Below are 27,439 nucleotides of genomic sequence, written 5' to 3'. Positions count from 1 at the left end.
GTGGCCAGCTCTCGGAAGAGTCCTGGTTTTTCCAAACTTCTTCCATTTAAGAATTATGGAGGCCACTGTGCTCTTGGGAACCTTCAATGCAGCAGAGGTTTTTTTGTAGGCTTCCCCAAATCTGTGCCTGGACACAATCCTGTCTCTGAGCTCTGCAGGCAGTTCCTTCGACCTCATTGCTTGGTTTTTGCTCTGATATGCATTGTCAGCTGTGAGACCTTATATAGACAGGTGTGTGCCTTTCCAAATAATGTCCAATCAATTGAATTTACCACAGGTGGACTCCAATGAAGGCGTAGAAACATCTCAAAGATGATCAAGAGAAATCGGAGGCACCTGAGTTATATTTCAAGTGTCATAGCAAAGGGTATGAATACTTATGTCAGTGATATTTCAGTTTTTACTTTTTAATAAATTTGCAAAACTTTCTAAAATCCTGTTTTCTCTTTGTCATTATGGGGTATTGAGTGGATATTGATGAGGGAAAAAATGAATTTAAACGATTTCAGCATAAGGCTGCAACATAACAAAATGTGAAAAAGGTGAACGGGTCTGAATACTTTCTGAATGCACTGTATGTATGTATACAGTATGTACGTATGTATGTATGTATGTATATATGTATGTATGTATGTATGTATGTACATGTAAAATCATTTTAAAAAAACACGGCTGGGCCGATTTCCACCAGGCTTTGTATACATGCTGGGCAGTGGCATGTCTAGACCTTAGCATCAAGGGGGGCAAAATCCTGCCAAATTACATACAGTCACGTGAAAAAGTATGTACACCCCATGTAAAGTTTAGACTTTTTCAACATATTTCAACATACAGCTATTTGATCTCCATTTCAACAATATTGATAGATAAAGGTGATATAATACAACAAATATCATGAAACATTTACATTTTGTAGTCCATTGTATAATTTAAATAAACATAAATGCAAATTTCGCATGTGGAAAAAACAAGTAAGTACACCCCGACATTTATCACTACTTCAAATACCTAAAATTAGAATCAGGTGCACCAGCTCAGGTGCAAATGATTAGAACATCGTCAGAGAGGATCTTGGAGGAACCTGTCTTATTTAAACCTCAGACATTTAGTTTGGTTTGCTCTTTGTTGTTGAAGTGTGCGTCATCACCATGCCTAGATCAAAAGAGCTCTCTGAGGCCTTCAGAAAGAAGGTTATAGATGCCTACGAGTCTGGGAAGGGATTTAAAAAAATCTCCAAACAATTTGAAATCAATCATTCGACTGTCCGGAAGATCATCTACAAGTGGAGAAGATTCCAAACAACTGCCAACTTGTTCAGGCCAGGCCGCCCCAGCAAGTTCAGCCCAAGAGCAGACCGCAAGATGCTGAAAGAAGTCTCTAAGAACCCCAGAATGTCATCACGGGACCTACAGGTAGCTCATGCCACTGTTGATGTCAAAGTGCACGAGTCTACCATTAGAAAGAGGCTGCACAAATTTGATCTGCATGGTAGGTGTGCCAGGAGGAAACCTTTGCTGTCCAGAAAGAACATCAGGGCAAGACTAAAGTTTGCCAATGAACACCTCGGCAAAGACCAGCACTTCTGGAACAATGTGCTCTGGACAGATGAGTCAAAGGTAGAGCTATTTGGCCACAGTACCAGAAGACATGTTTGGCGAAAACTAAAAACAGCATTTGACCTCAAGAACCTGATACCAACTGTAAAGCATGGTGGTGGAAATATTATGGTTTGGGGCAGCTTGGCTGCATCAGGGCCTGGGCAGCTCACCATCATAGAATCCACTGTGAATTCTTCATTGTACCAGAGGGTGCTTGAGGATAATGTGAGGCCATCTGTCGGAACGTTGAGGCTCAACCAAAGGTGAACCTTGCAGCATGACAATGACCCTAAACATACCAGTAAATCCACCAAGGAATGGCTGAAAAGAAAGAAATGGAGGGTTCTGGAATGGCCAAGTCAAAGCCCAGATCTAAATCCCATCGAGATGTTGTGGGGGGATTTGAAACGAGCTGTGCATGCAAGAAACCCCTCAAACATCGCACAGCTGAAAGAATTCTGCATGGAGGAGTGGGCAAAAATTTCTCCCAGTCGATGATAGAGACTGGTAGAGAGTTATAAGAAACGCCTATTTGAGGTTGTTTCTGCCAAAGGGGGCAATACCACCTATTAGAGCCAAGGGTGTACTTACTTTTTCCACCTGCGGAATTTGCATTTATGTTTATTTAAATTATACAATGGACTACAAAATGTAAATGTTTCATGATATTTGTTATATTATATCACCTTTATCTATCAATATTGTTGAAATGAAGATCAAATAGCTGTATGTTGAAATATGTTGAAAAAGTCAAAACTTTACCTGGGGTGTACTTACTTGTTCACGTGACTATCTCAGTAGGATAGCAGATATTACATGCTCATTTGGCTCGATGTTACGCCGATTGTTCTTAACCTGAACCACCTATAGTGGGGCAGATATGTGAAAAAGATGTTCATTTCCGGCAGAAAGTGTGAAATTTCGCATACAGGGGTATTTTGGGGCGCTGATTTCAAAAATTGGCGGATCCAAGAGATCTAACCAATGGACCGGCCGCCATCTTGAATTCCAATATGGCCGCCAAGACGAAATGTTGAAATTCCCTATCTTGGGTTCTAAATGACCTGTGGCGCTGAAATTTGGTACACAAGGGTATGTTGACATGCTGAGTTCAATAATGCAATAATTTGAAATGTCTGACAAACGGTATGGCCGCCATTTTAAATTCCAATATGGCCGCCAAGACAAACATCGATGTTTTCATTGCTTTAATAGCACAGTGTACGGTAATGTCATAATGTTAAATCATTTGAGCATTATTATGATAACTGGAAAATTGTTGCATCTCAAATCTACTGATGGGTTTGTAATTTTGTCGAAGGCAGTAGAAATTTGGGAAATTCAGCGCCCCAAAATACCCCTGTATGTGAAATTTAACACTTTCTGCCGGAACTGAACATTCACATGACATTCCAATAATTTATTTTTTTAATGTTTTTTCTCTTTCAGATCCAATGTCGAAATCAAAGAAAACATCGTCAACAATTCCAATGCCAACAGACTGGAACATTTGCGCTCTTTGCCAGAAACGTTCTGAAAATGAACCACTAAGAGATGCACGTAAGGGCAGCAATCAGTCGTGTCTAGACGTCTACGAGAATCTTGCTCAGAATCTCAAGGCATTGAATGATTTAGGTGCCTTGCCTTGCGGGATAAACATTTCCCGACTAGATGATGGTTGCGGTATTGCAGAAACCCTAGCTGCGCATGCTGCCAAATGGCACAAAAACTGTTATGTGCAGTGCAGCAGCTCTCGTGTGGCCAGGGCTGAATCAAGGGAAAGAAAGCAAAGTTCAGACCTTAAACTTGGTGAAGAAACTTACTCGCCTGTTAAGAAAAGACTCAGAACAAGTTTCAAATCTCCATCCGTTGAACAGAGTACTGCTAGCACATGTTTCTTTTGTGATAGCATTATCAGTAATGAAGAAATAGTCCACAGAGCGGCAACAAAAAATGTAGATTCCAATGTTCGATTGATGGCAACAGAATTGAGGGATACAAAACTCCTGGCTAGATTGTCTGTAGGTGATATGACGGCATCAGATGCTGTTTATCACAAGAAGTGCATGACTGTTCTCCACACTCGATACAGATCATTTGTAAGAAAGAATGAGGAAGCCAGTTCAAGTGAAAATATGCCACCAGAATCAGTAGCTTTGGCCGAATTGATAGCCTATTTGGAAGAAATGAAGTGTACAGATGACAGTTACACTTTCAAGTTAGCCGATCTCACAAAGCTTTATACAGAACGTCTGGCACAACTGGGAGGTGATATCTCAAAGAGGATTAATTCAACTCACCTTAAGGACAAGCTTCTCAGACACTTTCCGCAACTTGAGGCACATAAGAGCAACCATGAAGTGGCACTGTCATTCAAAGAGGACATTGGTGAAGCTTTATTGCATGCTTGTAGACAAAGCTCTGACAACGACGCGGTCATTCTCATGAGAGCTGCCCAGATTGTGCGCAAAGATATTTTGCAAAAGCAATACCAATTCAATGGATCCCTAGTTAACGAATCATATAACAACTCACCACCATCATTGGCAGCGTTGATGGAAATGATTCTTGCTGGTACAAACATACAAAAACAAAACGCAAACAACAAGGGAGGCGTCTCTGTGCAATCCTTAACTCAACTTGTAACATTCAACACTATGAAACGAGGAAGGTTGGAAACTACAGCAGTACGTCACAATTTGAAACGTGAAACATCACTGCCACTTTACCTGGGTCTTCTCATTCATAGCAAAACAAGGAAACGGGATCTCGTTGACGTTCTTTTTCAACATGGTTTGTGTGTTTCCTATGATCGCATACTGGAGGTATCCACAGATGAGGCCAACAGTCATAGAAATATACAAACATGACGGCGTTGTGTGTCCAACAAAATTGCGAAGTGGAATATTCACAACAGGCAACCTAGACAACATAGATCACAACCCATCATCAGCATCAGCACAAAGTTCATTTCATGGAACCGCGTTATCACTGACACAACATGTTTCACATGACAAAAGTGGCAGCATTCGAAATCATGAGAATGTCACTGAGAATGAGAACAAACAGCGCTCCAAAACCATAGCCGCCCTTCCTGCATCTTACAGTGATGTGCCTCCTGAAACATTTCCAACTAATAATCCCATTCCAAGAAAACCAAAAGGTCCATCCACTCCAAGTGTGTCCTCCGGAATACAGGACAAAGAAAGTCAGTGGCTTTCGTTTGTACAAAGTCTGCAGGAGAAGGAAGGTCTTGAGAGTGAAGATAATATCTCCTGGTCAGCATACATGGCAAATCTGCAGGTTGAAGTTCCTCGGCCTCCTGCAATTACAGGACTGCTACCTCTGTTCCGCGAGAGTGCTCACACATTGGCAATGGTGAAGCATGGAATGAAGTTAATCAAGCAGGCGACAGAACTAGTAAACCCCGGACAAGTTCCAGTTCTGACCGTTGATCAACCACTCTATGCAATTGCAAAGAAGATTCAATGGACTTGGCCAGGTATATATGGTGAAGACAAGTTTGTTGTGATGATGGGAGGACTTCATGTAGAGATGGCCTTGTTGAAAGCGATCGGCAGCTTCCTGGAGGGGAGTGGCTGGGCAAGTGTAATGACCAGTGCTGGTGTAACAACAGAGGGAAGAGCAGATAGTCTTCACAAAGGTTCGCAAATATCGAGGTCACAATGGGCACACCAAGTCACAGTAGCGGCGTTGTACGCTCTGCAGCGAAAGGCATACGATGACTACCGGAAAACATGTGAAACTGAAGATTTACAATCATTTGATCTTTGGAGCAAGAAGATGGCTACAAAGTACCCCCAGTTTTGCTACTGGAATAAAGTCCTGCAGTTGGAGTGTCTTCTCTTGGCATTCATAAGATCACAACGGGAAGCCAACTACACGCTCTATGTGGAGACTCTCACGGCGATCATTCCGTGGATGTTTGCCATGGACCATTACCATTACGCCAGATGGTTGACAGTGCATGTAACAGACCTTCAGGAACTTTCAAACGATTCCATGGATATCCATCGTGAATTTGTCAAGGGGAACTTTGTCACTCAGAAGTCATCACACAAGTTCTCTGCTATGGCACACGGTCAGATACACGAACAGCAGAACGCTTATGTGAAAGGTGATGGTGGAGTCATTGGAATTACTGAGAATGAAGGGGCTCTTCGCCGGTGGATGGTAGCTGGTGCAGAAATAGCCAGAATCCTGAATGAGTTTGAGGACCAGTTTCAAAGACAGAGGCAAACTGATGTCCGCCACCACGAACAATTGCCTAGTGTCCAGAAATCCTTTGCATCAGATCTCAATAATGCAATCAGTTCCTTTGAAAAACTTGGAAACCCGTTTGCGGAAGACAGTAATGACTTGTATGTGCTTGACACAAAGGTCATCATGCCTGATGAAGTGATAGCCGCAGTGCGATCCATGGAGGACACTGGCAAAACACAATTTGACGGATTTGTGGGGCAGCGAATCAAGGATCCTTCTGACAATTTCTATGATAGCATTTCAAAGAACAATCTGCCACTGTTGAAATCGAAGCCCAAGAAAACACCTGGAAAGTCTGAGGCGAAGATTACACGTATGAAAAGTAATGTGGAGCTCTTCTCACGAATGTACATTTCTTGCCAAACTAGAGATGGTGATCTTAACACATTTTATGAATATGAGTGTCATGGGTGGCCACCTGCATTGGCTGAAGGTATCAATACAATGCGGCCACCAACAGGCAAGGCTGATCTTTTGCCCTGTTTGGAAGCTTTAGCACAACGTCCTCGTGATGCGCCCAAAGGAGAAGTTCGTATTTTCGTGTGATCAGGACATTTGGTGACTATGCACAGAAACAGGTCCTTCCGTACATTGCCCGAAAGTTAAATGAGGGGACTGTGATGCGTGTTGATGTGGTGTGGGACACCTACAGAACGGACAGTCTCAAAGAAGGCACCAGGCTTGGTCGTGGCACTGGCATACCACTCCATGTGACTGAACAGACATCCGTGCCACGAAACTGGAGCAGCTTCCTTCGTGTAGATTCCAACAAAAAGACATTATTCAGTTTCCTTGCTGATTCCCTGCAAACGATGCCTATTCCAGAGGGAAAAACACTTCTTACAACCTTAGAAGAAGAGGTTAAATCAAAGCCCCCTTCTGATGTTTCTCAAATTCAACCATGTACGCATGAAGAGGCTGATTCACGAATGATGCTACATGCTTGGCATGCATATCAGCAGGGGTACAGAAGTATCGTCATTCATGCAACAGACACGGATGTGGTTGTGTTGGCTATCGCAATGGCAAGCATTATGGACAGTAATGCCAGAGGCGTCAAAAGGGTGCCGAGAGCTGATCAAGTGCAAGTGTAAAAAACGGTGTGCTGGAAATTGCAAATGTGCTGCTGCTAATCTACCATGCACAGAACTATGTTTCTGCTCTGGACAATGCTTCCGAGATGAGCAGTAGGAGAAGTAAAACGGATGGAAAAAAGCTTGCAGCATGTTACGGCTGCCAACTGGTACGAAATATACTTTGAAATGAGCTCGTTGACTTGTTATATGATTTGTCAACAAGGGATCCATTGAATTGGTATTGCTTTTGCAAAGAACCCGGGATTTTCAACATTTCGTCTTGGCGGCCATATTGGAATTCAAAATGGCGGCCATACCATTTGTCAGACATTTCAATTTATTGCCTTATTGAACTCAGCATGTCAACATACCCTTGTGTACAAAATTTGAGCACCACAGGTCATTTAGAACCCAAGATAGGGATTATCAACATTTCGTCTTGGCAGCCATATTGGAATTCAAGATGGCGGCCTGTCCATTGGTCAGACCTCTTGGATCCACCAATTTTTGAACTCAGCATGTCAAAATACCCCTGTATGCAAAATTTCAAACTTTCTGCCGGATGTGAACATCTCGTGCAATTTTTGTTACATATCTGCCCCACTACTAGGCTAAGGCAAAATAAAACCGTTATGGAACGAGCGCATTAATTTTGCTATCTATCTAAATTTTCTATGTCTGAACAGTCTAAAGATGTATTACATATATGGCATTATTGTAGGCTAAGGCAGAAGAATCAATTACCTGGTTCGAATCAGTTCATGCAACCAGGAATTGAATCCCAAATTCTACAGAGGCGATTACCCACCTGTAGCGGTTCCAATCCGCCAGAGTGAATTTCTACTAGGCCCTATCTCTTAACTGTTTGTCGGCGTAGTTTATTATGGTCGTTGTTCTCTTAACACCACTGACCCCACATCAAACTTCAGAATCCAAATTTCATTTGCTGAATACAAAAAAGAAGACAAAAAAAAAGGCTTCATAGCTTGAGTTCACCAAATAGGTTCACGATTTGACGATTGATATTGTTGCGAATATGGAATTTGGCCTCCATATCCGCTTGTAAATATTCCCCTATTTTCCCCAATACTCCCCAACTATCCCCAATCCCCCCTTTCCCTAGTCCCATTGTCTGTAAACAACAATCAGTAGAGCCGACCTTCCCCTTTTTCCCCCATTAAATGTCGTGCCCAGGTCCACCGCACCACACGTAGACCACTTTCGGACATCTTGCTAGTTATTCTTAGTCTATGTCAGTTAAGGCCTCGTTTCCATTAATTATGACTCTTCGTTGCACCAGAATGTGATTATATGGCACCAGTAGTGAGTTTAGGACCTTTCCCATACCTCCTCCCATCTTCTTCCCCGTCTACAACAACAGAGGGGCACGGCGCTGCGCGGGGGGGAGTGTGCGTCCTCCCACCGGCTCGGTTAGCCGCCATCGACAATGCGCTCCAGACAACGCGCTCCAGACCATGCGCTCCACGGGGTTACCACAAAGGGGCTCCTTGTCAGCTCCTCGTCAAGGGCGGAGCCGGTAACCCCCCCGCACGCACCCAATGAGAAGCAACGTGCCGATTCCACGAGGCGGAGCTAACGAGCCGAGGGCGTGTCACTCCCCGCCGGATATACGCGGCCCCGCGCCGGATGTGACGTCAGATGCGCCCCCAGCTTGAGCAGACAAGACGCCATCCGAGCGCTGCGACCTCCCCGCATCTCTGGACCGGACCGAGTCGATTCTGACCTTTGAGCCCAGGTGCACCTGGAGCCATCGCTACCCGCCTGTCCTTTCCATCAATCCCCGTGTGAGTCAGCTTTGTCCCGTTTATCTGTCGTCTGTTGGGAATAATATAAGATTGTGTCTAAGTGCTTGTCTTTCTATGTTGTACCTCTCGTCCCTGTAATCTGACCTTCCGCACGAATATAATATCCTCCGGAGGTCTTGAGAACCGTATCCCTGGTGTCGTCATTTTAATCCCAGCCGTGTGTCTGTTCCTTCATTGACCTAGCATCGCGCGACTAGTCAACGTTCGGCTTCGGGTATAATATCGAGTATAATCTTGTGCAGACGTGGTCTTCCCAAAACCGCTCGGTGAATAACATCCAAGCCACGTCTGTAACAATATATATATATTGTTACAGACGCGGTTGTGGATGTTGGTTTACCGAGCGGTTTGGTATGACCGCGTCTGCACGTTTACCCGATTCTACTCGAACCTTGGCCGAGTCGCGCTACGCTAGATCAATGAAGGAAAAGGACACAACGGCTGGGATTAAAATGACACGACACCAGGGATACGGTTCTCAAGACCTCCGGAGGAGGTTATAATATGGCGGAAGGTTAGATTACAGGGATGAGAGGGACAGCATAGGAAGATAGGCACTTAGACACGGTCTTATACTAGCCCCGACAGACGACAGATAAATAGGACAAAACTGACTCACACGGGGATTGATGGCAAGGAAAGCGGGTATTCGATGGCTCAAGGTGCACCTTGGCTCAGGGACAGAATCGACCCGGTCCGGTCCAGAGATGCGGGAGGTCTCACAGCGCTCGAGGTGGCGTCTGGTTCTCTCGTTCGTGGCTGAGGTGCATCTGACGTCACGTCCGGTAAGTCGCTGCGCATATCCGGCGGGGAGTGACACGCCCTCGGCTCGTTAGCTCCGCCCCAGATGGAATCGGCCCGCCGCTTCTCACTGGCTGCGGGGGGTTACCGGGCTCCGCCCCTGACGAGGAGCTGACAGCCAGCCCCTTCGTGGTAACCCCGTGGAGCGCATGGGCAATGGCGGCTAACCGAGCCGGAGTGAGGACGCACACTCCCCGCGCCCCGCCCCTCTGTTGTTGTAGTTGTTGTTGTAGTTGTTGTTGTAGTTGTTGTTGTAGTTGTTGTGGTTGTTGTTTCATGGGGAAGATGGGAGGAGGTATGGGGAGGTCCTAAACTCACTACTGGTGCCATACGATCACATTCTGGTGCAACGAAGAGTCAGAATTAATGGAAACGAGTCCTTAACTGACATAGACTAAGAATAACTAGCAAGATGTCCGAAAGTTGTCTACGTGAGATGCGGTGGACCTGGGCATGACATTTAATGGGGGAAAAAGGGGAAGGTCGGTTCTACAGAGTGTTGTTTACAGACAATGGGACTAGGGAATGGGGGATTGGGGAGTATTGGGGAAATAGGGGAATATTTACAAGCGGATATGGAGGCCAAATGCCATATCCGCAACATTGCACCCTTTCCTACCCTCGGGGCGTCCCGACCCGATAAATTTTTACCTATTTTAGTGTGGCACTCAGATGTAGTTCCCTCTACTATTAACTCTACCCTGAGTGCGACAGTTTTACAGATGTTCACAAATGAGTAAATATGTCCCCCTGCGACGTTGCACCCTTCTCCTCACAGAAGCACACCCACAGGATAACCGAATCGCGGAAAGAATTCGCAAACTAAACATACAGCCGGTAGGGAGCATTATTTACAAGACTACGCTGCTATTTACACTACGATCCAGGACCTGTTTTTGGAGGAACACATGCAGATGTTATGCATAGAGAGAGCACGCATGCCAGCATCGATACACCAACCCACGAGTGCTCTCTGGCCTTACGGCCTTTAATAATGTGCAGAGCACCCCTTCCAAGCACCAAAAGCACCACCCCAGCACCAATCGGTGCAGTCACCATTGTTCATTAAAATAAAAACAACAACCCCTAACCCTGCAGGTGTCTCTTGCTCTTCGTGTGGTGCACTTGGCCTTCTTGCTTCCCTAGAAATAAAGAAAGGCGCCAACCACGTCCATTTCTTTATTGTGGCCGTCAAGGGGGCCAACTATTAGTGGTTCACCTGTTTGGCATAGGTGCCACGTTGACCCAGAGGTCCATCAATGGGTGGTGCTTGGCCGCAACAGAACTGCGGTCCATTGTGGGTGGCCACCAAAACTGCGGTCCATATGGTGTATCGATCCAGGCAGCAAGCAGCGAAAGTGCAGGCCCACAACTGCGGAGCCAGCACCTCTCTCTCCTCTCTCTCTGCCCCAAAGCCAGATCCTCGGAGGTGGGAGACAAAAGAAAAGACAAGTGAGTAAGGTGGTAAGGGCGCAAAAGTGCACGCAATACAAGGTAATGCACACTGGGGGCACAGGGGAACCAGGTGAGACAGGTACGTTCCTACCGTACGCCCCCCCCCCCCCCACCAGGTAACCTACATGGCCCCTCCCTTACCCCTTACTGTATCCACAAAACACAACACTACCCATAAACATCTACTTTACTAATCAACAACCGTCCCTACTGTCTTCCCCGTTCCTCCCATAAACCAAATTCGTCTTCTCTCCCTCCTAACCAATCAAATTTGCCATTTTCAACTCTCATCAAAATTTGCCATCTCCAACTCAACATCATAATTTGCTATCACCAATTCATCATCAGTCCCTCCTCGGGAGGGAGAGATGGAATCACCCCAATGTCTCATCCACGTCGTGATGCGTCTCACAAATCCAACAGCAGTCCTTACTTCCTGCAACACAAAACAAAGAAAACACAGGTGTGGAGTCATCATCATCACCACAGGTAAGTGGCTGCGTATGGTGCGACAGGTTCATCAATCCTAACTATTTCCTAAATGACTAACAACTTTACATTACCCGGGGTCTTTCTCCTGCCAAACCATTGGCCCTCTTACACTATGGGTTCTAAAAACCAATTCCCATTGAGCAAACTGTGGTGCTTTTCAATTTGGGGTCTCACTCCCCCGATTCATCTCCCGGTGCCCTCGCACAATTTCTGGGCTGTGGCGTGTACCTCTCCCAGCGGGTCTACCCACCTGCACACCTCCACCACTGCAGTTGCCTCCGAGCTTACCTGCTCCTTACCCTAACCTAACTACCTGGGGAAGGCCCTCTGGCGCTCTCCCCACTCGGTGCCCTCTCTGGCACTGGGCTACCCGGGTCCGTCCTCCGGATCCTCGGGCCCCATCCACAACTCTACCGGCTCCCAGAGCCCACCTGCGGCCTCACCTGGCCGACATCCTCACAGTGGTGGAGTGCCCAACCAACTACACACACTAACAGGCTACACGCCCAGCCATTTCCACAACACTAATGCACCCATCCACAATACCATTCTGCAACCGCACCACAAATGCCAATATCCAACCACAATTTACCTATACCCTCTACCTAACACTTACACTACCCGCCCCGGGTACTCGTGAAAGGGGTCCACTCTTCCCCCATCCACACCTTCGCACCATGCACACCACTCCGTACCACTTACTCCAACTCTCTCCACACACCTGTACTTGCACACCTGTGCTCTCACACCTGGTGCCACCTGCACCCTTCTCTCCCCAAGCGCATTCGCGCTGATCCACACACTCACTACTCACACACTGCTCCACACACCTGTCCAGTTGCACACCTGTGCAATCACACCTGTTCAATTCTCACACAGCATCATCTCATCTAACTACTCCCCTCTGAAACTTGCGCTTCCCAGTCGTCCCTTTAAACTATTGCGCTCCCTCGTCATTATCAACCACACTAAACTACCTGCGTCCCCACTACAGGTATCAGTCACTAACTAACCTTAACGTTACCTAACGTCATCTTCGCTAGATCCCTATCAATATAACCTAACCCACCCGGGCTAGTTTTCACTGCCATACACCCCATAAACTATTGCTCCTTTGCCCCCCCATATGGGAAGGGTGGCAGGGATGCCAGCCTTACCCACCGGGCCCATCGCTCACTACCAATTTTGCACATCAAATTTCCACAAATCAAAAATTTGCCAATCACTACCCATCATCTGCCAATCACTACTGCCAATCCTTTGCCAATCATCAAATTTCGCTTTTTTCTAATTTTGGGTCCAAAACACTAACCTCATCACCCAGTCTACTCACTAATGCCTCTCGGTGCGCCAATTCCTGTCCAAAGCCCGGCTTCGTAAAGCCAAGCCATGAATGCGGGTTGTTCTGCGCCAGCGGCTGGATACGTCCCGCACTCGGTGCAGGGACGGGGGCTTACCCGGGCCGAGATCCCACGCACCATCTCGGCGTGGAGCCATCCCATGGCTCGATCTCGACCTGCCGGAATGCCTCAACAAAAAGTGGTCGCCATGACGACCCTTCCTGTCCAGCCGCCCGCTCCGCCTAGTGGAGCACTGACGCGGCCGTTCAAAGCGAGGCCCAGCACGCACCGAGGGCCCGATTCGGCTAAAAGTCGCTCTAACCTCTAACCCGGTTACCTTCGATGCCTCACCTGCATGCTTACACCCCGCAGCCCGTTCCTTGCTCACACATCCAGCCGTGCCCATGCTCCTCGTACCTTTCCTTACACACCCAGGTACCCTCATTCCACTCACAGCCTTGGTCACACACCTGACCACCGAACACTTTGGCACACATTCGTTGGTCGCACACCTCACCAACACACCTCTTCGCGCCCCCTCCTCTGTCACCTCCTCTGTGACAATCACAGGTGTGCTCTCATTCGCACACCCAACCACGTGCCTCACCACCAACTCCAGCGTGCATTCCCACTCACGCTCTACCATTCCAGGTGTGCATCCTTCCATCCCAGGTGTACATCCTCGCTCACCTGTCACAACCAACTCACTCTCCTTGTCACTCTCACTACTCTCACCTCCATTCTCGACAGCGCACTCACCCTTACTCTTGACAGCGCACTCTTTCCTCATGCACCTGTCCGTCACACACCTTTCTCGCGCACACTCTCCCGTTACACCCTCTGTAACACTCACCACAGGTGTGCATTCTTCCTTGCCTTTGACAGCGCACTCTTTCCTCATGCACCTGTCCGTCACACACCTTTCTCGTGCACACTCCTGCGCACACTCTCCCGTCACACCCTCTGTAACACTTACCACACCGCGCTTCCATGTGCTCCCTCACACACGCGCTACGACCGACTCACTCTCGCCAGCACCCTCACTCCTTGGCACGCACTTTTTCCTCACACACCCCAGAGTCGGACTTTCTTGCACACCTCCTTTTTCGCACACCAGACCTGTCGCACACTTCACCAACGGCCTCTCACGAACACCCGGGTCCATCTCGACCCCCAAGCTTCTTAAATCCCCTGGCGCATCATACGCACGACCATATTGGTCACCACTTACACCGGGTCCTCTTCCTCTTCGCTTCTCCTCCATCACCTGCGAATCCCTCATCCGGTTAATGAGCACATTATCACGATCCGAACACAGACTTTGGACCAATTCTTTTATCTCCTCTTTTATCTCTTTCTTATCCCCTCTCCTTCGCTTCTTAATTTCGCTCACCCCTTCTTCCACTTCTTCTAATTTCTGCTTCACCTCCTTCATCTCTTCGTGCGCCCCTTTAAGTTCTTCCTCTAACTCCACTTTATTTTTTTCTATGTGCTCCCGCACCTCCCGCTCTTTAACCTCCATCACCTCTACCACCTTGTCCATTTTCCTCGTCAGGTCCTCATGTACCGTCTGACACTCTTTTTTAATTACCCCTACGTCCTTTTTCATCTCCTTCTGTGTCGATTTTAAACCCTCTATTACCGCTGTGTTCTTCTTTACCTGGTCCCCCAACTCCTTTTGTCCCACTGTCAGTTGTTCTACTCCCAGCGTCAACTCCTCTATACCACTTTGCAATTTTACAGTCCCCTTTCTCACCTCCTTCTCCATGCGCTCCTTACAGTGCCTCACCTCCTCGCGCACTCCTCCGACCTCCTCACTCACCCCTCTTCTGATCTCCTCTCCCATCACTTGCATCTCCTGCCCAGATGCCACCCTCATCTGCTCCATTTCCTCCCTGTGAGCATCCAGTTTGGTTTCTACCCCCATTCTGACCCCCTCTATCTGCTGCCCCATTTGTTTAACTTCCCTTTCCGCTTGGTCCCTCATGTCCCTCAATTTGCCTTCCATACTGTTTTCTAACCCCTCTAACCCCTTTTGCATCCCTTCCATTTGATTCTCTTGAGCGGCCATTCTGTTTTCTACCCCCATTAACCCCTCCTGTATTTCCCCTAATCTATCGTCTAATTTCCCAAATTTCTTGTCTAATCCCTTAAAATTATTGTCTAATTTCCCAAATTTCTTGTCTAATCCCTTAAAATTATTGTCTAACCCCTCACCGGTACCCCTCGCTTCGTCCCTCATTACCCCCATTTGGCCCTCCAATCGCTCACCCTGAGCCCTCATTCCCACAATTTGGTCTCCCATTCGTTCCATAAGGGCCCTCATTTGCAACATAAAAAGGTTCGGATCCACCAGGGGCGCTGCCACGGTCGCGGGCGCCGCGACCAGCAAGGCGCCATTTTGCGCACCCGCAACGTCGGGCGCAACGACGCTATTTTGTGCGTCTGCTACCCTCGCTGCTTCGCTCTCCTCGCGTCCCTCAATTTGGTCCTGGACCGACCCTGCCTCACTCTCCTCTACCGGACCCCAGCTGTCTTGATCCGCCATAGCGCGACTTTCAAAATTCGGGTTTTTATATTTTGTAAAACACAATCAAATTTCGCCGTTATAATTTCGAGCGCGGGAAACGCGCTCCGGATCGAATTCTACCTTCCAACACCAATTGTTACCCTAGTGGTACAATTGGTGTTCCAAAATTTGGGCCTAATAAATTTAGTCCCAGGTTCGAATCCGACACTCCTGACACCAATTGTTACAGACACGGTTGTGGATGTTGGTTTACCGAGCGGTTTGGTATGACTGCGTCTGCACGTTTACCCGATTCTACTCGAACCTTGGCCGAGTCGCGCTACGCTAGATCAATGAAGGAAAAGGACACAACGGCTGTGATTAAAATGACACGACACCAGGGATACGGTTCTCAAGACCTCCGGAGGAGGTTATAATATGGCGGAAGGTTAGATTACAGGGATGAGAGGGACAGCATAGGAAGATAGGCACTTAGACACGGTCTTATACTAGCCCCGACAGACGACAGATAAACAGGACAAAACTGACTCACACGGGGATTGATGGCAAGGAAAGCGGGTATTCGATGGCTCAAGGTGCACCTTGGCTCAGGGACAGAATCGACCCGGTCCGGTCCAGAGATGCGGGAGGTCTCACAGCGCTCGAGGTGGCGTCTGGTTCTCTCGTTCGTGGCTGAGGCGCATCTGACGTCACGTCCGGTAAGTCGCTGCGCATATCCGGCGGGGAGTGACACGCCCTCGGCTCGTTAGCTCCGCCCCAGATGGAATCGGCCCGCCGCTTCTCACTGGCTGCGGGGGGTTACCGGGCTCCGCCCCTGACGAGGAGCTGACAGCCAGCCCCTTCGTGGTAACCCCGTGGAGCGCATGGGCAATGGCGGCTAACCGAGCCGGAGTGAGGACGCACACTCCCCGCGCCGCGCCCCTCTGTTGTTGTAGTTGTTGTTGTAGTTGTTGTTGTAGTTGTTGTTGTAGTTGTTGTTGTAGTTGTTGTGGTTGTTGTTTCATGGGGAAGATGGGAGGAGGTATGGGGAGGTCCTAAACTCACTACTGGTGCCATACGATCACATTCTGGTGCAACGAAGAGTCAGAATTAATGGAAACGAGTCCTTAACTGACATAGACTAAGAATAACTAGCAAGATGTCCGAAAGTTGTCTACGTGAGATGCGGTGGACCTTGGGCACGACATTTAATGGGGGAAAAGGGGGAAGGTCGGTTCTACAGAGTGTTGTTTACAGACAATGGGACTAGGGAATGGGGGATTGGGGATAGTTGGGGAGTATTGGGGAAATAGGGGAATATTTACAAGCGGATATGGAGGCCAAATGCCATATCCGCAACAATATATATAAAGAAGGACTTAATGGAGGTACTTTAATCTAAATGGATAAATGCTACAGGTGGGAGGCCATTAACACATAATTAGTGGCAGGTAGAATAGAACATTATAGTGGGGCGGCTTAGCCCAAATATTCAAAAGAATTGTGCATTTTGTGATACAAGCACCAAATTTGGCACAAATGTACATTAATATGTTGCGAACATTTTCAGATATTGGGCCACTTGAAATTCCGTAATTTTTTTTTTAAATTTTTTCAAATTTCGTAATTTCAAATTTTTCGGGTGACACCGTCACAATTTCGGTCTTCGAGGCCGGCCGATAGGCAAAGTGTGACCGGAAGGGACGAGGTTCTCCTGACCACGTGGCCCTCGATCTGGGAAGTGAGAGGCGTTCCATTAGTGGACGCGCCCCTCACGCCCGACTTTTGGGCGGCCCCGGCAGGCCGTTTGTTTTGACGTTCCGTGACAGGCCCCGCACCCCCACCTCCGGGCCGACCGGAAGATTGTGCTGAGTACATCATACCTGAACAACTCAGTGAGGCAGAACACAGCAGTGCACACCAGGGTGACCCCTTCAGTGCATAAACCAATTAACCTGTCCACTGCAGGGCATATAGAAATGAAGTTATTTTCTGCATATAATAATAATATAAGTTCAGTTCTATATAACAATTTCTGTTATCACCACTACCACCACAACTACCACTACTACAAGCTTTGTCTGGAATTTTGTGGACTAACAGACAAACAGACATACAGACAAGCTGGGATCAAAACATTACCTCCTTCCACCATTGAGTGTAGAGGTAAACATCATGGAAATTATATCATGCCCTAGATTTAATTCATGCTTACCCGTGTATTTGCTTCACTGGTTCACAAGGTCTTTTGCATACATGTAATTCAGACTCTCGTCTTCATTGCTGACCACACAATGTTCGCAACATATTAATGTACATTTGTGCCAAATTTGGTGCTTGTATCACAAAATGCACAATTCTTTTGAATATTTGGGCTAAGCCGCCCCACTATATCGGCCGGCTTCGAAGACCGAAATTGTGACGGTGTCACCCGAAAAATTTGAAATTACGAAATTTGAAAAAATTTGAAAAAAAAAATTACGGAATTTCAAGTGGCCCAATATCTGAAAATGTTCGCAACATATTAATGTACATTTGTGCCAAATTTGGTGCTTGTATCACAAAATGCACAACAGGTTTGCTATGCTGCTACACTATTAGAGGAGATGAACTCAGGAATAATTTAGCAGCTAAATGATCACCATGTGATCAATCAATTGAAGGAGTGTGGTGGGATGAGGATTAGCTCCGGGTCCGGACTGATGATGCCTGCACTCCGGATGTGGACTTTGTGGACTGCATGCTGTCTGACTTTTGCCTCTCTCAAGATCTCTCGATCTGCATCTCTTCTCTGGATCGCTCTCTCCCTCTTCTTCGTTAATTATTCCCTGTAGTACATGTTTATATCCGATTTTAATATATAAAAAAATATTTTGATGAGGTTGTAATAAAGGATGCTGACAAAGTTTTTTTTTTTTTTTTTGTTATACTTGAGCTAAGGCTCGTAATAGAGCTGACACACACACACACACACACACACACACACACACACACATACACACACACACACACACACACACACACACACACGGACATACTGACAAGACAAACACTTAACACAGCCACTGAGCTTGAGGGAAGTGCCGTCACTTCCTGGGATACTCTGGGTACCAGTGACGTCATAACAATTGCGCCGCTTTTCTCACCGTACTCAGCAGGGAATTTCCTCCTCCCCATGGATGCCAATCGATGGGGATTATCCGTGCTCTTTCCTTTTCAAGCAAGAAAGCAGCATGTACCATTTTAAAAGTCTTTGTTATGATCCAAACCGGATGGGTGTTTTCTTAGGAGACACCATCTCCTTACTGGATGGCCGTTGGCTCCCTACAGGAGCTCATCTGCCCTTTGCCAGGTGTTGTTTTTGGTCCTGGCAGGGTGTCACAGTCACCCTCCCCACTAGCAAAGTCAGTGAGGGGTGTCGGTTTAGTCACTGATAACCTGAGCATGCGACAGGTAGCACTGGGTTACAGGTTACCAATGGCAGTCCCAAAAGACTGACCTAACTAAGAAAGAGGAATCAGTTAAGAGGAATCAAGCTTTTATTCACTTTTCTTCAGACTGAAATTTCTTCAAACTCAGGACAGACATAACACAAGTTTAGTTTGAATACAAAATGGATGCGGACAGGGTTTGCATTTTTAAATGCTTCCTAGTTTGTACTTTGAATCACTTCGTCAACAAAATCAAGCATGAAGGCCTGCCTTGCGAGAGAAAGACAGACTAGGAGTTTTCACCATGGGCCTGTGGAGAGTCTAATATGCTGTGTTTCTTTCTCGACTGATCGTTTGTTGGTTTATTTTTATTTTTATTTTTTTACCATGGATATGACAAGTTGTGGATAAATTAGAAGAATGCTTATAAATAAAGGCATAAAGATTATTTTCAAAGTGAACCCACCAAATTGTTATCTCAGTGTTAGATTATAAATCTCAGATTATTATTGACGATGTAAATCACCCTCTCCATCCTTGTTTAGTCTTTCATTGGTCAGGAGGAATTCGACTTTTTTTTTTTTTTTTTGCATACAAGATCGAGGCTCGTGTAAGAGCTAACATTCGTCACAAAAAACAACAACACACACAAAACATACAATAAAGGGAGGGGGAGACAAGATGGGGAGAGAGAGGGAAGCACACAAGTACAACAGCAGAGAACAGGGACATCGGGAGATCTGTGGGAGGGAGAGGGCTTGGGGGGAAGACGTATGGGAAGGGGGGAGGGGGGGGAGGTATAAAATACATGGACTTCCACAGGTTAAAACTAATATATTTAGAAACTAATTTTTGCTTTGTGCAGTGAGGAAATGCAATGACTCCTCGACATGAGTCTAATGAAGGTGATGCTGTTAGAGATCTGCTGTGTTTGAATTTTAATTTGGTATTTACAAAGAATACACTGTATATGTAACATTGTTTTTTATGCTATTTTTATGTTGAAGTTTTGTATTATGTGAGTTTTTTTGCAAATTATTCCTTAAATGGTTCACGGAATTGGATGTGAGTGTTTTCATCGAACGTATTCAATTGCCACACAGAGTGGATTTATTGCTCATTGTTTATTTATTTATTGCACACTTTTTGCACAAGATGACTGGGAAGATGAATTTCGTGTTTTTAATCAATAAAATTTGTCTAAAGTGGAAAGTCAATCAAATTAAACATTTAGCCACCAAGGACAGATTTGCCAATGTTTGCCATATGAGAATTTGATTTCACTCAGCAATCACTTCTGCTATTGATGACCTAAGGTTCATTTCTCTATCGTACAGGAGTCTTGGCTGATAGATGATTAAAATATCCAGCCATGTTTGAGCAAAACTGTCTGCGCTTTGCTAACGACATCTCATGGTCAGGGCCAGATTAAGCATTTGTGACCCTGATGCCAAACACATTTGCAGACCCCTTCGTTGACAGTGGAGTGATGCCACACACCAGTAAATGATTATATATACACCATTCAAATAGTAGTTAAATAAAATAGCATTAAATTATATATACACTACAGGTCAAAAGTTTTAGAACACCTCAATTTTTCCAGTTTTTATTGAAATTTACGGAGTTTAATGTCCAGTGAATAACCTGAAATGATACAAAGGTAAGCAGTAAACTAACTGCTCGAGGTTAAGAAAAAAGTTTAGGTTAGCAAAAACGGGAAAATAATGTAAATTGCAGTTATATTGTAAAAAAAAAAGGCCTTCATCAGGGAACAAGTAATGGGTTAACAACTTACAGCTGTTCTGCAGCAATATAAGTAAATTAAGCCTTGAAAGTTGATTCAAACAATTCCTACGGGTGTCCCAACCTCTGCTGATTACTTGATTACAAACCCCCTGTCTGTATAAAAGCACTATCGGAACAGACTGTTATTACACCCTCTGAAGCATTATTTGGATAATATTGCATGCAGGAAGTAGTATATTGCTATCATAATGGTGAGAAAAAGGCAATTAACAAAGGAAGACAGACAGACCATTATAACCCTTAAAAGTGTAGATCTTTCCTTCAGAGAAATTGCAAAGATGGTAAGCAAGCTATCATAATGGTGAGAAAAAGGCAATTAACAAAGGAAGACAGACAGACCATTATAACCCTTAAAAGTGTAGATCTTTCCTTCAGAGAAATTGCAAAGAAAGCCAAGGTGTCAGTGAGTACAGTTTCCTACACCATCAAAAGGCACTTGGAAACTGGAGGAAACTCTGACAGGAAGAGGTCTGGCAGACCCAAAGCCACAACAGAATCAGAAGACAAGTTTCTGAGAGTCAACAGCTTGCGTGATAGGCGGCTCACAGGACAACAGCTTCAAGCACAGCTTAACACTGGTCGAAGTAAGCAAGTCTCAGTTTCAACTGTGAAGAGAAGACTTCGAGCTGCAGGTTTGACAGGTCGAGTGGCAGTAAGAAAGCCATTGCTGAGATGGCAAAATAAGAAAAAGAGGCTTGCCTGGGCCATGAAGCACCACCAGTGGATTACTGAAGACTGGAAGAAGGTCTTATGGACCGATGAATCAAAATTTGAAATCTTTGGTTCATCACACAGGGTTTTTGTACGCCGTTGAGTAGGCGAAAGGATGGTTCCTCAGTGTGTGACACCAACTGTCAAACATGGAGGAGGAAGCGTGATGGTCTGGGGCTCTTTTGCTGGATCCAGAGTCGGCGACTTGCACAGAGTGACTGGCACCCTGAACCAAAAGGGCGACCACAGCATTTTGCAGCGCCATGCAATACCCTCTGGTATACACCCAGTTGGTCAGGGGTTCATCCGACAACAAGATAATGACCCTAAACACACCTCCAGGCTATGTCAAAACTACCTTCGAGGAAAAGATCAAGACGGTAGGCTTCAAATCATTGAATGGCCAGCACAGTCTCCAGACTTAAACCCCATTGAGCTGGTTTTGGATGAACTGGACAGAAGGGTGAAAGCAAAGCAACCTTCAACTGCAACACGTTTGTGGGAACTTCTGCAACAGTGTTGGGAAGATCTCCCGAACAATATTTGATTTGCATTGTAGAAAGAATGCCACGAATGTGTTCAGCGGTTATATCTGCAAAAGGTGGCGACTTTGCTGAGTCAAAAATTTAAATTAAATTTTGTTATACAAAATGATTCTATGATTTCTTTTTTATCTCCAATTGTTTATTTGTTCTATGCTTGATTTCAGAGTACATTGGAGACATTAAACTGCGTAAATTTCAATAAAACTAGAAAAATTGAGGTGTTGTAAAACTTTTGACCGGTAGTGTATGTATATTCTTTATCGAAATATATGGTTATGTGTACACTTAAAAAAACAATTTTGGTCGTTGCAGGCCTCTTCTGAGAGTAGGCCCTGAGTTGAGGCGCCATTGTAAACTTTGCCCAGCTCACATTGTGGGATTGTCGTGTGGGCCTTACCGTGTTTGTGGAGTTGTTATTCAGGTGCAAACCACTGTCAAACAGAGGGGAAGATGCAGTGCTGCTCAGGTCACTCGGAATCGATGTATCTGTCCGAATAAAGCAACAACAAAGCGTTCACCATATAAAATTACAAAGCAATGGCATTCCCTTAACACCATTTATCGTTCTCTTCGCTCAACATTATGGTTGAAAATGTAACACTAGCTGTGTGTAACCAATCAGAGAAGCATTTCACCACTCCACATGCAATCACTGTACCTTTGCCCCATTATGAATAAGGCTCACAAATGGGTTTCAGCAATATTTGTGATCAAATACACAGCATGGAAGGTGGTGTGGGAAATGGCAGCATTGGGCGTAAATGAATGTAGAATAAGGAATGAGTCTTTCTCGTGAAGGCAAGGGTCGATTGGCTTTGGCGGACAGGTAGAATAACAGGTCAAATCAACAGGACGTTGATTGTGGTAGCTAACTGCCATAGGTAGAAAGGAGAAGCTGATGTTTCGGGCGTTAACCCTTCGTCAGAGCAAAAGAGTAAAAATGGGTCAGCACTTTTTCGCCGATACAGGGTTAACACCTGAAATGGCAGCTTTTCCTTGCTTCTCGTGGAAGTCAGTGTAACTCAATCAATGTCCTATGATTTAATCCACTGGTGTAAATGAATGACCTTGTGAGAAATAAATTAATAAATAACGGATCAAAAGGACATCAAACTGAATCCGTGCCATAGCGAGTGATCTTCACCAAAATTGAATCAATTCTTCCTCGTCACACACCCAACCTGTCCACCAAGTTTTGTCCGAATCCGTCCACATCTTTTTGAGATATAATGCTACATATCATTTTGCCCGATCTCTCAATGGTGAAGAAAGACTTTAAAAATTCTCCGATCCTGATCTTCACCAAAATCCAGTAATTTCGGCCTTGTCACATACCCAACCTCTCCACCAAATTTAGTCCGAATACATCCACAACTTTTTGAGATATCATGTTTGCAGACAAACAGACAAACAGACAGACAGAGAGACGAGAAAACATCAGGTGGTAGTCTTACAGAAATGACGAAAATTGCAAATGACGTCACTGTCACCTTGACCTTTGACATATATATAGTCAAATAACATTGACAGCCTCACTTTTTTCCTTCGGAATCTTCTGGTAAGTTTTGACAAAGATAGCTGAAAGTGTTCTGGAGTTATTGCACTTACAGACAAACATACAGACAGACAAACATACAGACAAACAGACAAACAGAGAGGAGTGAAAACATAACCTCCATCCACCTTCAGTGGCGGAGGTAATAATTTAGGACTTCAGGGCATGACTATTAAAGTCTAATGGGGCTTTATCGACCCATAAGCATTATCTTTTGCCCCATGAAGGATAAGGCCTGAAGTGTCAGCTTCACCTAGTTTTCCACAGTGGTAAACTTAGGCTTTCACAAGTCCTGTTTGGGAAAATCCATTGTGGACTGATCCACTGACAGTCCATCACTAAATCTTTACCAAGACTGGTATCCCTCATCATTTTATCCCATCTTTATATTGGAGCAGCACCACAATCATATGGCTGCCAAGGCAGTTATAGTGTGGGAAGTGTTTAAATAAAATATTTAAAATCCTATATTTAATCCATACATTACATTTTTAAAGCATTCACAGGATAAGCTCAAAGACCTAGAGTTGTGAAATATTATCTGGGATCATCAACATCCACACACGGCAGATGTAATGGCCAGCTTTACATTGTCTCTGAAGGACAATGTGCTTCATAGAACATTGACCATTGCTGGAATGACACCAAAGTGGTCGTTTTTTTGTGTGAACCGACTCCGTAGGAAATCGAAATAAGTATGTGGCAGTTCACTGGCGGTACGCCAGCCCAGAGTTGTCCCAACATGCCAATAAAAGCAAATAATCCATGGGTTGATGTGGAAGAAATAGGGGCTGGTGTTGGCATGATGGCTCAAAAGGAGTGACTCGACTTTGAGCCTTCTTGTCTGGATTTGATTCTCAACTGTACAATACTGTCAGCCTGGTGTTTTTGGCAAGGCCGATGCATCAATCGGTGAACAGTTCCTCGGATGGACATTAAGCTAGGGACTCATCTTGCAAGCATTAGCTCATGACCATTAACACCATGTTAGATACAGAGTTGACGAGCTATCACAGTCACACTGACAAAACTACAATTTTCTGTCCTTGGTACACCACTCTCCAGATAACTCACTGCCAGAAATGGCCAGCCTGGTGAAGGGCAGAGAAAGAAGAGAGAGAGAGAGACAGAGAGAGAGAGAGAGAGACAGAGAGAGAGAGAGACAGAGAGAGAGAGAGACAGAGAGAGAGAGAGACAGAGAGAGAGAGAGACAGAGAGAGAGAGACAGAGAGAGAGAGAGAGAGAGAGAGAGAGAGAGAGAGAGACAGAGAGAGAGAGAGAGAGAGAGAGAGAGAGAGACAGAGAGAGAGAGAGAGAGACAGAGAGAGAGAGACAGAGAGAGAGAGAGACAGAGAGAGAGAGAGACAGAGAGAGAGAGAGAGAGAGACAGAGAGAGAGAGAGACAGAGAGAGAGAGAGACAGAGAGAGAGAGACAGAGAGAGAGAGAGAGAGAGAGACAGAGAGAGAGACACAGAGACACAGAGACACAGAGAGAGAGAGAGAGAGAGAGAGAGAGAGAGAGAGAGAGAGAGAGAGAGAAAGAGAGACAGAGACAGAGAGACAGAGACAGAGAGAGACAGAGAGAGAGAGACAGAGAGAGAGAGACAGAGAGAGAGAGAGAGACAGAGAGAGAGAGACAGAGAGGAGAGAGAGAGACAGAGAGAGAGAGACAGAGAGAGAGAGACAGAGAGAGAGAGACAGAGAGAGAGAGACAGAGAGAGAGACAGAGACACAGAGACAGAGAGACAGAGACAGAGACAGAGACAGAGAGAGAGAGAGAGAGAGAAAGAGAGAGAAAAAGAAAGAAAGAAAAAGAAAGCAGTAGACGGTGCACTGACAGCATAAGAAAACAAAATCAAAACGGAAGCTGATGCTTCTGAACCAAATACAAGATTATTTAACTTGCATGGAAGGAAAAGTTGCAGCAGTTGCAGAAATATTATTCTTTCATGGAAGACTTGTCAGATCTTAAATAAGATGGAGGTCAATGGATTCAAGGAAATAACATTTCAAAATGCACTGAAATAACTGAATCAAGAGGAACAAGATTTGAAATATTTATTAACGCAGTGAAAGACGGAGTTTATGTGGAATGAATGACTGTTTAGATTGATGACCATTCCTTTCTCTTTTCCAGATAAATGTCAAGTGTTCAGCAAATTACTGTCACCAATGCTGAGCAGATATGATTCAGCGCTAATGAATAAGAGGGTTAACGGGTTCGGAAAGATAACCGGCAAATTCTCATTGAATTTGGAAAGCAAATCCATTTCTATATGCATTCATCAAAGATACCACTTATCATAAGCTTATCATCAAATGCATGCTCTGACTGCCGAGTGAGGTCTCCTTAATCCATAGACGAGACATCATAACTCAGCTCTTTAACAGCCATGATTGTCTTTGTGGAAGGCTTAGCCAAGAGCCTTGTGCTGAATATCTTATAAACTTTCATGTTTCATACAGAGGCAGGAGAACAGCTCTTTAGCTCTTCGGAAATCTCCCACACACTAAAACAGCTCTCACGACCTCCTCCTCTTCCTCATCTTACCCTACTCCTCCCCTCCTCTGTCCTGTATCCGATGCTCCCCCTTCGTCTTCCTTAACGGTATGGACCTCAAACATCTGGGGCCTTCGCTCAAACCTGACTGATCTCTCCATTCAGGTTGCTTCTGACAAACCAGACTTAATCTGCTTAACAGAAACTTTCCTCCTTCAAGATGTCTCTGATTCCTTAATATCTCTCCCTGGTTACTGCCTCCTCCGTTATGATAGACCTGAGCCTCGTCCTGGTGGTGGGGTTGCTATCTTTATCAAAAACTCTCTTCCTCACTCTCCCTACACTGCCCGCTCTCCACCCCACCCCCAGGAGTACCTCTGGCTATGGCTTCCCCTCCGCTCCCACCTTTTGTTCATACGTCTTCTGTACCGTCCACCAAACAGTGATGACTCCATCTACATCTCGCTGTCTGACAACATGGACCAACTTCTATCGACTCATCCCAACTCGCTCTTTCTCATATGTGGTGATTTCAACTGTCATCATGCCAGCTCTTTCACCTATCTCACCAGCCATGGCTCCTCAGCAAAGCACTTCTGCGACCAACTGGGACTGACACAATCTGTCAATTTCCCGATCCGGATCTCAGTCAACGGAGCATCTTCTCTTCTAGACTTGGTTATGACAAACTTCCCTGCAAATGTCGACTGCTCTTCTTCTGCTCCAATCGGTTCATCTGATCATGTGCTTGTTAAAGTGGACATCTCTCTGGCCATTCTCAGAGAGCCTCCTCAGCGCCGACGAGTCTGGCATTTCACTCAGGCCGACTGGCACGGTCTTCAAGCAGACATCAATCATCTGGACTGGTCTGCCATCTCTCCTGCCTTTGGCATCAACTCTTCCTGGGAATTCTTCCAAAGCAAACTGCTCTCTCTCATGCACAGATTTATCCCATCTCGTCTTCAGTTGTCTTACCCTTCCTCCCATCCATGGTACACTGAATCTTGTGGTGAGGTCCCTGAAACAACTTGTCTTCTCCTCATGGAAGGCAAATCCAACGGAAGGCAATCTCCGTTCTTTTCACAAACCTCGGAACCAGTGTGTGTCTACCCTCAGGAGAGCCAGGAAACAATATATATCTACTCTCAAGACTGAACTCTCAAACCTGTCTCCCTCCTCCAAATCCTGGTGGTGTCTGGACAAATCTGTTTCTGGTGTTTGTTCCCCCTCCACCCCCTCCCTTACCTCAAACAGCTACACAGTTGACACCGCACGTGACAAAGCCGAATGCCTCAACTCTGTGTTTGCCTCAAAATATTGTGTCCCAAACCCATCTCTCTCTGTTCCCACCTTACCCAGTCGAACCCAGCTGCCCCTGGACTCTATGTCCTTCTCTCCTGACAAGGTGGAGAAGTTTCTGTCAAACCGAGACTCTGATTCTGCAACTGGACCAGACGGCATCAGCCCACGGGTCCTAAAATCCTTGCAAAAACAGATCCTTGCAACT

At 45.7% G+C, this 27,439-nt stretch overlaps 1 protein-coding gene across 3 annotated transcripts in view; it reads right to left on the bottom strand.

Moving 5' to 3' along the window:
• Positions 1–27,439, bottom strand: part of LOC137414179 (gamma-2-syntrophin-like) — a 492,304-nt gene that overhangs the window by 78,373 nt on the left and 386,492 nt on the right. For all 3 annotated transcript variants that reach the window (XM_078786810.1, XM_078786808.1, XM_078786809.1), the window contains one exon: positions 22,275–22,363. In XM_078786810.1, coding sequence (XP_078642936.1) covers positions 22,275–22,363 — 89 coding nt within the window. The remainder of the gene's footprint in view (positions 1–22,274; positions 22,364–27,439) is intronic.

The sequence above is a fragment of the Myxine glutinosa genome, chromosome 11, assembly GCF_964187855.1.
Source record: "Myxine glutinosa chromosome 11, kmMyxGlut1.1, whole genome shotgun sequence".
Taxonomy (NCBI): domain Eukaryota; kingdom Metazoa; phylum Chordata; class Myxini; order Myxiniformes; family Myxinidae; genus Myxine; species Myxine glutinosa.
This window is presented reverse-complemented; position numbering and strand designations above follow the sequence as displayed.